This window comes from Dendrobates tinctorius, unplaced genomic scaffold, assembly GCF_039654945.1.
Source record: "Dendrobates tinctorius isolate UK_male_01 unplaced genomic scaffold, ASM3965494v1 ptg000162l, whole genome shotgun sequence".
NCBI lineage: Eukaryota > Metazoa > Chordata > Amphibia > Anura > Dendrobatidae > Dendrobates > Dendrobates tinctorius.
The window spans coordinates 70,636,747-70,650,468 of NW_027361829.1; the positions used below are offsets into that span (position 1 = coordinate 70,636,747).

Sequence of the window (13,722 nt, forward strand, 5' to 3'; positions counted from 1 at the left end):
GGGAATTCCGCACACATAGGAATGCATTGTTACGCTTACTTTCTGCATGTGGCTGTGCCCACCATGCGCAAAGTAAGCGGAAAATGTGCGGATGGTACCCAGGGTCTGGAGGAGAGGAGACTCTCCTCCAGGCCCTGGGTACCATATCCCTGTTAAAAAAGAATCAAAATAAAAAATCGTGTTATTCTCACCTTCCGGCGGCCCCCGCAGCGTTCCCAGGCCTCAGCAATGCTCCCGGCAAGTGCCGTTCCCAGCGATGCCTTGCGACAATGACCTGTGATGACGTAGCGGTCTAGCGAGATGCTATGTCATCTGGGGTCATTGTCGCAAGGCATCGCTGGGAACGGGACTTTCCGGGAGCATCGCTGAGGCCTGGGGACGCTGCAGGGGACACCGGAAGGTGAGAATAACACGATTTTTTATTTTTTTTTTATAATTTTTAACATTATATCTTTTTACTATTGATGTTGCATAGGCAGCCTCAATAGTAAAAAGTTGGTCACACTTGTCAAACACTATGTTTGATAAGTGTGACCAACCTGTCAATCAGTTTTCCAAGCGATGCTACAGATGGCTTGGAAAACAGTAGCATTCTGCATGCTAATTACGCTTGCAAAACGCTATTTTTTTGCGGCAATTACGCATGCGGATTTCTCGCGTATTTCCCGCAGCAGGGAGTTGCGGAACTGCCATATAAAATTACGCGAAAAATCTGCACGTGTGCACATAGCCTTAAGGTAAGTTATGTTCAAGATCAAAAATATCGTTAGGATAATTACCTTAACCAGAGTGAAAACTCTGGTGTGTTTACAAAATAAATATACACCCATAATAATACTTAATAAACAGGTTCAAGGTTATTGACATTTTTGATATTATTTTACATATATCAGTAGCTATCTGGAGTTGAAAAAAAAACTGCAATCTTGATTCCTTCATCACTTTTCAGACCTTTTATATGCAATTTATAACCTGCTCCTAGTTTTACACTTTTATAATTTTGGACTATCTCTCCAAGTAATACTTACTGGATGTGGGGTCTGTGTGTCCAGAAAGCTGTTGTCTACACTAGCTTTCTTGTACTAGATTATCAGCATTCTTGGACAGCTTTTTCCTTCTACAGCCCATGAAGGATCCCTATCATCTTGATACAGAGAAGCACTTGATTTTCTTCTCCGCGCTGTCAGTTGTGTTTTTTATAGGTACAACGGATACTGTGCCTGTCATCTAACTTTACCCATGCTACACTCATGTCTAGGTATTTGCACTATTCTATCTTCAAGAGGACAAAAGCCTCATATACACATGAGATGTAATCGGCTACACTTAAATCTACACATGCAGCAAACTTTGTTCTAATGTGTTTGGGAGACTTTTCTCATTCTGCATAGATAGAGACTGTAGATGCCAAATAGGGTCTCATTTTAAATTTTGAATCTAAACTATTATCTTTAAAGACAAATGCATGGATTTATGCACAAAAAAATGACCAGGAAGGTGTACATATTCCTTAATGAAGTAATAAGTACCATATATACCGTACTTGTGTATAAGAAGATCCGTGTATAAGCCGACCCCCCCCCAAATTTGCCACAAAAAACTGGGAAAACTTATTGACTCGCGTATAAGCCTACGGTGAAAAATGCAGCAGCTACTGCTAAATTTCAAAAATAAAAATAGATAACAATAAAAGTAAAATTAATTGAGACATCAGTAGGTTAAATGTTTTTGAATATCCATATTGAATCAGGAGCCCCATATAATGCTCCATACAGTCCAAGATGGCCCCATAAGATGCTCCATACAAAATAAACCCCATATAATGCTACACAAAGGTTAATAGTGCCCTATATGCTGCCCCATAAAAGTCATGGGCCCATAAGATTTTCCACAGATTATGATCGAATAAAATGCTCCATAGATTATGCCCCCATAAAATGCTCCATAGATTATGGCCCATATGCTGCCCCATAAGATGCTCCACAGATTATGCCCCCATAAGATGCTCCATAGTTTATGCCCCCATATGCTGCTCCATAAATTATGCCCCCATATGCTGCTCCATAGATTACGCCCCCATATGCTGCTCTATAGATCATGCCCCCATATGCTGCTCCGTAGATTACGCCCCATATGCTGCTGCACAGTTTATGTCCCCATATGATGCTCCATAGATTATGCCCCCATATGCTGCTCCATAGTTTATGCCCCCACATGCTGCTCTATAGTTTATGCCCCCATATGCTGCTCCATAGATTATGCCCACATATTCTGCTCCATAGATTATGCCCCCATATGCTGCTCCATAGAATAAGCCCCCATATGCTGCTCCATAGTTATGCCGCCATATATTGCTGCTGTTGCCACTGCAAATAATAAAAAGCAAATGACATACTCACCTCTCGTCGCTGGGGGCCCGGTGCTGGTGTCCTGAGCAGGCGGTGACAGGTTCTGATGTCACCGCTGGCTCAGGACCCCGGCAGTGGCGATATTTACCGATCCCCACTCCATGGCTGCGCGTCACTCTGTCCTCTCCTCCGTGTCCTGTCAGTAAAGGTCAGGCAGAGGGCGCGGCGCGCACTAACTACGTCACCGCGCCCTCTGACCTGAACCTCACAGACAGAGGACGCGGAGAGGACAGAGCAGCGCGCAGCGATGGACTGGGGACAGGTGAATATAGCTTATACTTACCCCCTCCTGGCGTAGTCTCTGCAGCCCCGCTTCTCCCGGTCTCAGGCTCCTCCCTTCTGCGGTCACACGCATATTCATGACTTTAATGAGCGGTACCACATGACGCTGAAGGAAGGAGCCTGAGACCGGGAGAAGCAGGGGGGCTGCTGAGACTGCGCCAGGAGGGGGTAAGTATGACCTGACACCCCCGACCCCCCTACCCCGCCGACCCCCTGGTATATGACTCGCGTATAAGCTGAAAGGGGGACTTTCAGCCCCAAAAAATGGGCTGAAAATCTCGGCTTATATGAGAGTATATACGGTAAATTGATTCTCCCAACACAGTAAATAAACTGGTAAATCTGCAAGTTAGGGAACTAGATGAAACAGCGAATGATGAAAAATAATTTATTCATTGTAATTAGTTACAACCTCATTTCCACAAAAAGCTTGAGATGCTTTAAAATATAAAGAAAACAAAAAATCAATATTTTGGAAATCTCTTAGGCTGGTTTCACATTAGCGCTTTTTAAGCGCACGCACGGCCGGGGGTAGCTCCGCCCCCGAGCCGGCTCTCTGCCCGGCGTGCCCGCCCCTTGCTTGTAGCGCCACCTCCTAGCGCACAGCGGCGCCTGCGATCGGCGCACCCTATCTTTAGCAGAGGGTGCGCAGATCGTGCGCAGGCCGTGCGCTAGTTGCACTTTGACCTGCGCTGCGTACTTTTGATGGTGCGCCGTGCGCGCCGAAATCCGAAAAGTTTGATTTTGGCGCGCACGGCGCATCGTCAAAAGTGCGCAGGTCAAAGCGCAACTAGCGCACGGCCTGCGCACGATCTGCGCACCCTCTGCAAAAGATAGAGTGCGCCGATCGCAGGCGCCGCTGTGCGCTAGGAGGCGGCGCTACAAGCAAGGGGCGGGCACGCCAGGCAGAGAGCCGGCTCGGGGGCGGAGCTACCCCCGGCCGTGCATGCGCTTAAAAAGCGCTAATGTGAAACCAGCCTTATAACCATATTTAACTCACCATAGAGGACAGATCAGAAAGTGAAAGTCAGATATTTTTCCATATCATTTGAAAAAATTAATTCATTTAGAAATTGATGACAGCAATAAATCTCTAAAGTTTGGACAGTGTTAACAAAAGGTTGGAAAAGTCAGCAATATTAATGAAAAGCATCTGGAGTGTCAATTTTCAACTAAGTCACATTACTTTGTATAAAAAGATCATGCTAGAGACGCAGTCTCTCATGCTAGAGAGGCAGAGTCTCTAAAAAGCAAAGATGGTCAGAGATTCACCAATCTGCGAACAAATGTGACTAAAAACTGTGGGAAAATTTCAGTAAAATATTCCTTAATGCAAAATTGCAAAGATTTTGAACATCCCACCATGTACAGTACAAATCACCTAAAGGTTCAGATATTTTGCCTAAATCCATGTGCACAAAGAACAACAATGATAGTCACTAATGGATGCCTGTGATCTTCAGCACTGCATTAAATATAGGGATAACTTGGTTGTGCAAATCACTGCATGAGCTCAGGAATATTTTCAGTATTTTCAGAAAACATTGCCATTGGATACAGTTTGTTTTTCAATCCACATATGCAAATGAAAGCTTTATCATGCAAAGAAAAAGCCATATATAGCAACACAATCCAGAAGCGCTGCCATCTTCCCCGGGCTAAAGCTAATTTAAAATTGACCGAGAAGTAATGGAAAAATGTTCTGTGGTCAGAAGAATCAAAATTTGGAAATCTTGAAAAAAAAAAACAAAAAAAACACAGATGCTGTGTCCTGTCTTCTCAAAAGGTGAGGGACAAGCCAAATTGCTATCAGTGCACAGTTCAAAAACTGCATCTCTGATGATAAAGGGCTGTCTTATTGCCTATAGCATGGGCAACTTACACATCTTAAAAGGCACCATCAATGCTAAGCTTTATATAGAGGATTAAGAACAACACATGCTACCATCCAGAGAAAGATTATTTCAGGGAAGGACAACACTGCTAAACTACATACTGCATCCATCACAACAGCATGGCTTTGCAGCAAGAAGAGTTTGGTCCTGTAGTCTAGACTTTCACCAACAGAAAACATTTGGTGTATTCCGAAATTAAAAATTCCACAAAGATGTCAAAGACTAGAGATGAGCAAATTTCTTAGGATTCTTTTCCGAATTTATGATCGGATTCAAAGTTTCTTTTTGAAATATTCGTTGAACACAGCTGAGCGTTATTAGAGTCAATGGGAGTAGAAATTACTGAATATGTTCGGAACCGATCATCAGACATACATTCGGCACGAATACTGTTCGAATATGTCAAAATCAGATTCGGGAAAAAACAAAGAAATTCGCTCATCTCTATCAAAGACCAAGGACTGTTGAGAAGCTGGAATCCTAACACAGTCAAGAATGGGACAATATTCCTCTCCCAAAACTCCGGCAATAGGTCTCCTCACTTCCGAGACATTTACATATTGTTGTAAAAACAAACACTACACAATGTGTAGATATGTTCCAACTTTTTTGAGATGTGTTGCTGCCATCCTTTTCTAAATGAGGTAATTTTTTCTAATGAAATGAAAAATGTCTAACTTTTAGCTTCTGATCTATGTTCTGTTGGGAATACAATATGGCTATAACAGATTTCCAAATCATTGCATTCTTATTTCCTTTACATTTCATAAAGCGTCCCAACTTTTTTGGAATTGGGGTTGTAGTTACTGACAAATACCATATTATTCTGAGAGCGCACATATCTATTGTATGCACATTCTCGGCCTAGAAACATTAGTTGCCAAGTGTTTTTCTTTTATCGTGGTTTATTTTCATAAACTGGGGTGGACGAACCATGCCCGTTGTTTAAAGGGCAAGAATAGGTGGACTAATGGGAACACAACTCTCAAACATAATCTGAAATAGTGAATAAACTTTATATTATTATTTTTTATTGTATACATTTTTATTAGTTTCTATAAAACAAGAAACAAAAATAAAAGTCAGTAAAACATCAGAGTACCTAGCGTGTATAGTGCACACACGTAAGTGTAAACAAGTGGTCAAAATGGTTGGTACCCCTCGTTTAATGATAAAAAAAAACACAATGGTAACAGAAATAACTTGAATCTGAAAAAAGTAATAATAAATCAAAAATCTATGAAAATAAACAAATGAAAGTCAGACATTGCTTTTCCACCATGCTTCCACAGAATTTAAAAAAAAAAAACTAATGAAATAGGCCTGGACAGAAATGATGGTACCCCTGAAAATAATGTGACAAAAGGGACATGTTAAATCAAGGTGTGTCCACTAATTAGCATCACAGGTGTCTACAATCTTGGAATCAGTGAGTGGGCCTGTATAGAGGGCTGCAGATACTCACTGTGCTGTTTGGTGACATGGTGTGTATCACACTCAACATGGACCAGAGGAAGCAAAGGAAAGAGTTGTCTCAGGAGATTAGAAAGAAAACTATAGACAAACATTTTAAATGTTATAAGACCATCTCCAAGCAGCTTGGTGTTCCTGTGACTACAGTTGCACATACTGTATTATTCAGAAATTTAACCTCCATAGGACTGTAGTCAACTTCCGTGGACGTTGCCGCAGGAGGAAAATTGATAACAAATCATAGAGACGGATAATACGAATGGTAACAAAAGAGCCCAGAAAAAATTCTAAATAGATTAATGGTGAACGTTAAGCTCAAGGAACATCAGTGTCAGATCGCACCATCCGCCACTGAATGAGCCAAAGTGGACTTCATGGGAGACAACCAAGGAGGACACCACTGTTGAAAAAAAAAAATCATAAAAAAGCCAGACTGGAATTTGCCAAACAACATGTTGACAAGCCACAAAGGTTCTGGGAGAATGTCCTATGGACAGATGAGACAAAAATGGAACTTTTCGGCAAGGCACATCAGCTCTATGTTCACAGATGGAAAAATAAAGCACATGAAGATAAGCACACTGTCCCAACTGTGAAACATGGAGGAGGCTCTGTTATGTTCTGGGGCTGCTTTGATGCATCTGGCACAGGGTGTCAAGAATCTGTGCAAAGTACAATGAAATCTCAAGACTATGAGGGGCGATCCAAAAGTAATGATAATCAGTTATTTCTATTGCACACAGAAATTAAAATAAAATGTTTTCTTCTCTCTTAGGTACCCACTAGTCCAGGAAAAAAAAAATCACTTAAATAGGCCACGATTCCCGGGAGCTACATTCATTTGAATATGAACTGCCAAGGAGTGAACATCAAAATGGAAAAAAATGAGCTCAGAGCTGTCATCAAATACCTCTGCTTGAAAAAATGTCAACGAAAGACATACACAGCGACTTGGTGGAAACATTGGGGGACTCTTCTCCTCCATATTCCACAGTTGCACGCTGGGCCAAGGAATTTAAGCTGGGAAGAACATCGACGGAAGATGAACATCGCGAAGGACGCCCATCCACGTCCCTCAATGAAGAAAACGAGAAAAAAGTTGAAGAAGTTGTGTTGGCAGATCGAAGAGTGACTATCAGGCATGTAGTTGAGGTCACAGGGATCTCATATGGCAGTATTCAAAGAATCCTTGCAAAAGAATTTCATATGAGAAAGGTCTCCGCGCGTTGGGTGCCAAAAATGTTAACCGACGAGCAAAAGAAGAAACGAGTTGACATTTCAATTGCAAATCTCAAGCAGACAAGGAGAATTTTTTGTCACGTTTTTTGACCATGGATGAGACCTGGATCCACCACTTTGATCCCGAAACTAAACAACAATCGATGACATGGAAACGAGCCGACAAACCGACGCCGAAGAAATTCAAAGTGTCAAGCTCAGCAGGGAAGGTTATGGCGTCCGTTTTTTGGGACGCTGAAGGAATTATCATGGTGGACTATTTGGAGAAGGGAGCCACTATTACGGGCTCCTACTACGCAGAACAAATAAGAAGATTGCGGGAGGCTATCAAGGAGAAAAGGCGCGGCAAACTGCGGGCTGGAGTGCTGTTTCACCAAGATAACGCACCGGCTCACAAAGCTGCAGTTGCCATGGCTACCATTCAAGAAGCGGGCTTTGAACTGGTGGAACACCCCCCCTATTCGCCAGATCTAGCCCCCAGTGACTTCTTTCTCTTTCCTCGGCTCAAGGAACACCTCCGGGGCAAGAAATTTGACGACAATAGCGATGTGATAACCGCTGTTGGGGAGTTTTTTGAGGGTCAAGATCAAGAATTTTTTTTCGAAGGGAATTCTAAGTTTAGAAAACAGATGGACTAAATGTATAGACTTGTTAGGAGACTATGTAGAAAAATAAAAAATTTTTATGACTATATTCATTGTGTTTATTATTGATTATCATTACTTTTGGATCGCCCCTCGTATAAAGGGATTCAAGAGGGAAATGTGCTGCCCAGTGTCAGATTATGGGTCTTGCAACAGGATAGTGACACAAAACACACAGCTAAAAACACCCAAGAATGGCTAAGAGGAAAACACTGGACTATTCTGAAGTGGCCTTCTATGAGCTCTGACCTAAATCCTATTGAGCATCTTTGGAAAGAGCTGAAACACGCCGTCTGAAATGGCAACCTTTAAACACGAGACAACTGGAGCAGTTTGCTTTTGAGAAGTGGGACAAAATACCTGTCGAGAAGTTCAGAATTCTCATTGACAGTTACAGGAATCATTTGATTGCAGTGGTTGCCTCAAAAGTTGTACAACAAAATATTAAGTTAAAGGTACCATCATTTCTGTTCTGTCCAGGCCTATTTCATGAGTTTTATTTATTTTCAAATTCTGTGGAAGCATGGTTGAAAAGCAATGTCTGACTTTCATTTGTTCATTTTCATCGATTTTTGATTTATTATTACTTTTGTCAGATTCAAGTTATTTCTGTCACCATTGTGGGTTTTTCTCTCATTAAACGAGGGGTACCAACAATTTTGACCACGTGTGTATTAACATGCCTCTCCGGCTGGATGTTTCTAGGTATGAGAATATCATTTGAAACAATGAAAATCCCACCCCGACTTTCAAAATACCCCTCAAAATAACAAAACTACAATCACACTGTACATTTAATGTAAGAATATCAGCTCTTCATTAAAAGGACTATAAGAAACACTACACAATCCTTTTTGGATCCTATTAAATTACCCAGAATTCCTGGCAGCTGGTGTACTATGTGATGGATGAGGAGGTCCAGACATGCTGACAGGTATTCGTTGACGCTTTGCTGCTCTTTTCCTGGTGTGGTTTTTCTGCTGTCTCTTTCAATGTACATCACAAGTCTGAAAACAAGTCAATGCAAAAGATTAGCCCTTTTGACAAAATAAAATAATATATCATGTTTCCAATGTCACCAAAGTCAAGCTGAAGAAACTTGAAGGGCGCTGACATATTGAGCCAGAGGAGAGTGATTTATCATTGCATTAAATGCTCTGCAGTACAGCACAGTAGTGTAAATGATAAGGAATTAAATATGACACCCTTTCATGTCTGCTAACAATATACATTCATTACCATTACTTGCTGGATGATTTAAAACATAGCTATATTAAATAGAAAACACTACATCGTAGAACAAAGAAGGCTCGGCTATGGGATGCAAGAAGTCTCACAGGTCTGAACCCATTTGCTTGATAAACAATCCCATTAGATATTGGTTCAGCGATGGGTTCAAAAAAATGTTGCTAGTCCTCATTAACTTCAAAGCAATTGTAGCTAAACGTGATATATTTCTAGAAGAGAGGCACTTGGGTTTTCTTTCTTTCTACTTTGAACCAAAAGTTATAACTAGAAGAAAAAAAAGGGTATTTCATTAAAGTCAAGCTAATGAACTGCTTCATTTAAAGCAAAACCATTTCATTTTTGCAAAAATAGCTATTTTGGCCTACAATTCAAAAGGTTATAATGAGATGTTTTGGTAGGGACAGTGAAAATTACAAGGTAAAAACAATTCTAAAAATGAGAGCTAATATTCTGATAGTGTATATGCCATATACTGTCAATATGGCTGAACCAAAATTTATACAGGTTCTTAACCCCTTCACCCCCAAGGATGGTTTGCAAGTTAATGCCCGGGCCAATTTTTACAATTCTGACCACTGTCCCTTTATGAGGTAATAACTCTGAAACGCTTCCATGGATCCCGGTGATTCTGACATTGTTTTCTCATGACATATAGTACTTCATGTTAGTGGTAAAATTTAATTCAAATAACATGCGTTTATTTGTGAAAAAAAATGGAAATTTGGCAAAAATTTTTAAAATTTCGCAATTTTCCAACTTTGAATTTTTATGCTCTTAAATCACAGAGATACGGCACACAAAAAACGTAATAAACAACATTTCCCACATGTTTACTTTACATAAGCACAATTTGGGAACCAAATTTCTTTTGTTAGGAAGTTAGAAGGGTTAAAAGTTGACTAGCGATTTCTCATTTTTACAACACCATTTTATTTTTAGGGACCACATCACATTTGAAGATACTTTGAGGGGTCTATATGATAGAAAATACCCAAAAGTGACACCATTCTAAATACTGCACACCTCAAGGTACTCAAAACCAGATTCAAGAAGTTTATTAACCCTTCAGGTGCTTCACAGGAATTTTTTGAATGTTTAAAAAAATGAACATTTAACTTTTATTCATAAAAAAAATTACTTCAGGTTCAATTTTTTTATTTTACCAAGGGTAACAGGAGAAATTGGACTGGAAAAGTTATTGTGCAATTTGTTCTGAGTACGCCAATACCTGATATGTGGGGGGGAACCACTGTTTCGGCGCACAGCAGAGCTTAGAAGGGAAGGAGCGCCGTTTGACTTTTTCACTGCAAAATTCCCTGGAATTCAGATCGGATGCCATGTCATGTTTGGAGAGCCCCTGATGTGCCTAAACAGTGGAAACCCCCCCCACAAGTGACCCCATTTTGGAAACTAGACCCCTCAAGGAGCTTATCTAGATATGTGGTGAGCACTTTGAACCCCCAAGGGCTTCACAGAAGTTTATAACGAACAGCCGTACAATTAAAAAATCATATTTTTTCCACAAAAATGATCTTTTCACCCCCAATTTTTATGTTCTCAAGCGCAACAGGACCCCAAAAGTTATTGTGCAATTTGTTCTGAGTACGCTAATACCCCACATGTGGGGGTAAACCACTATTTGGGCGCATGGCAGAGCTCGGAAGGGAACGAGCCGCCGTTTGACTTTTTTGGCTGGAATTGAGATCGGACGCCATGTCGCGTTTGGAAAGCCCCTGATGTACCAAAACAGTGGAAACCCCCCAATTCTAACTCCAACCCTAACCCCAACACACCCCTAACCCTAATCTCAGCCCTAACCCTAGCCCTAACCCTAATGGGAAAATGGAAATAAATACTTTTATTTATTTTAATATTTTTCCATAACTAAGGGGGTGATAACGGGGGGGGGGGTTGATTTACTATTTATGGCAGGTTTTTATGTTTGGCAGCTGTCATACGCTAAAAGACGCTTTTTATTGTAAAAATAGTTTTTGCATCACCACATATTGAGAGCTTTAATTTTTCCGTATTTTGACCCACATAGTCATGTGAGGTCTTATTTTTTGCGGGACGAGTTGACGTTTCTATTGGTACCATTTTCGGCACGTGACTTTTTTGATCGCTTTTTACTCCGATTTTTGGGACGCAGAATGGACAAAAAACAGCATTTCATGAATTTCTTTTGGGGGGTACATTTACACCATTCCGCGTGCGGTAAAATTGATAAAGCGGTTTTATTCTTCGGGTCAGAACGGTTACAGCGATACCTCATTTATGTCTTTTTTTATGTTTTGGTGCTTTTATGCAATGAAAACAACTTTATATAAAAAATAATTATTTTTGCATCGCTTTATTCTGCGAGCTATAACTTTTTTATTTTTTCGCTGCTGATGTTATGTGGCGGCTCGTTTTTTGCGGGACAAGATGGCGTTTTCAGCGGTACCATGTTTATTTCTATCCGTCTTTTTGTTTGCGCGTTATTGCACTTTTTGTTTGGCGGTATGATGATAAAGCATTGTTTTTTGCTTCGTTTTATATTTTTATTTTTTAAGGGGTTCAATAAAGGGGTTAACTAGTGGGAAAGTGTTATAGGGCAGGTCGTTACGGACCTGGCCATACCAAATATGTGTACTTTTATTTTTTTTCAAAAAATGAATTTATTAGGGAATATTTATTTTTTTTCTTTTAATTTATTTAGCGATTTTTAATAAATTATTTTTACACTTTTTTTTTTTTAAACTTTATTACATTGTCCTGGGGAGACATGATTGTAATATGTCAGATCGCTGATCTGACACTTTGCACAGCAGTGTGTCAGATCGGTGATCTGCAGGCACTGCTGGAGGTTCTCTCATGTCTGCGCTCTGCAGGCACTGAGAAAGATGCCTCCCTGCAGGCCCCCGAAGGTCCCCGCCGCCACATTGGATCCGAGGACCTGCAGGAAGGAGGCCCCCGCAGCAGCGCTGCACATTGCGCTGCTGTGGGGGTCTCAGGGAAGCATGGAGGGAGCCCCCTCCCTGCCGATGCTTTCCTGATCTTCCGGTACACTGCGATCATCTTTGATCGCAGTGTGCCGGGGGTTAATTTGCCGGGGCCCTCACACATAGTGCCGGGTGTCAGCTGTGATAATCAGCATGGGGGGCGCCGCTGATCGCTATGACGTACTATTCCGCCCTTGGAACTTAGGTCCCAGGTCACATGGACGGAATAGTACGTCTAATGTAGGAAAGGGGTTAAAGAGAACCTTACACTTACCTGGATGAGGGCCATATACCAGGATGAGGGCCATATACCAAGATGGGGGCCAGGATTGGGAACATATACCAGGATGGGCATTATACTACATATAGGACTATGGGCTATGCATTATACTATATGGATAATTATGGGCTGTGCATTATACTGTATGGAGGACTATGGGGGAGCATTATACTGTATGGAGGATTATGGAGGGTGTACTATATTATTGGAGGACTATGGGGAGTGCATTATCCTATATGGAGGACTGTGAGGGTTCATTATACTATATGCAGGACAATGAGGGGATGCATTATACTGTATGGAGGTCTATGGGGAGTGCACTGTACTTCTGCTATGGGGCCAATTGACTTCTATGTTTATGTTTACCCCTAGTGAGCATAATGGTTTACTTTTATTCTACATATTAAAGAAAAGCAGCAGAATAGGGGATATATATATATATATATATATATATATATATCCCCTATTCTGCTGCTTTTCTTTAATATGTATATATCAGGATGAGGGACATACAGTGAGGAGAATAAGTATTTCATACACTGCTGATTTTGCAAGTTTTCTCACCTACAAAGAATGGAGTGGTCTGCAACTATTATCGTAGCTATATTTCAACTGTGAGAGACAGAATCTAAAAATAATACTCAGAAAATCCATTGTATGATTCTTAAATAATTAAATTAAAATTCTTAAATAATTAAATTGCATTTTATTGCATGAAATACGGTAAGTATTTGATCTATCAAGCAGCAAGAATTCTGGCTTTCACAGACATGCTATTTTTTTTCTTTAAGAAGCCCTCCTACTCTGCACTCATTATCTGTATTAATTGAGCCTGTTTGAACTCGTTATCTGTATAAAAGACACCTGTCCACACAATCAATCACACTCCCACCACTCCACCATGGCCAAGACCAAAGAGCTGTCCAAGGATACCAGGGTCAAAATTGTAGACCTGCACAAGTCTGGGATGGGCTACAGAAAATAGGCAAGCAGCTCAGTGAGAAGGCAACAAATGTTGCCGCAATTATTAGAAAATGGATGAAACACAAGATGATTGTCTAAAGTCAGTCTGAGGCTTCATGCAAGATTTCGCCTCGTGGGGTAAGGATGATTCTGAGAAAGGTCAGGAATCAGCCCAGAACTACATGGGAGAACCTGGTCAAAGACCTTAAGAGAGATGGGACCACAGTATCAAACATTACTAACACACTATGCCTTCATGAATTAAAATCCTGCAGGGCAAGCAAGGTCACCCTGCTCACAACAGCACAA

The 13,722-nt window shown here is 41.0% G+C and overlaps 1 protein-coding gene across 3 annotated transcripts in view; it reads right to left on the bottom strand.

Annotated features, from left to right (window-relative positions):
* Positions 1 to 13,722, bottom strand: part of ULK4 (unc-51 like kinase 4) — a 1,062,038-nt gene that overhangs the window by 610,412 nt on the left and 437,904 nt on the right. For all 3 annotated transcript variants that reach the window (XM_073550092.1, XM_073550091.1, XM_073550093.1), the window contains exon 23: positions 8,815 to 8,948. In XM_073550092.1, coding sequence (XP_073406193.1) covers positions 8,815 to 8,948 — 134 coding nt within the window. The remainder of the gene's footprint in view (positions 1 to 8,814; positions 8,949 to 13,722) is intronic.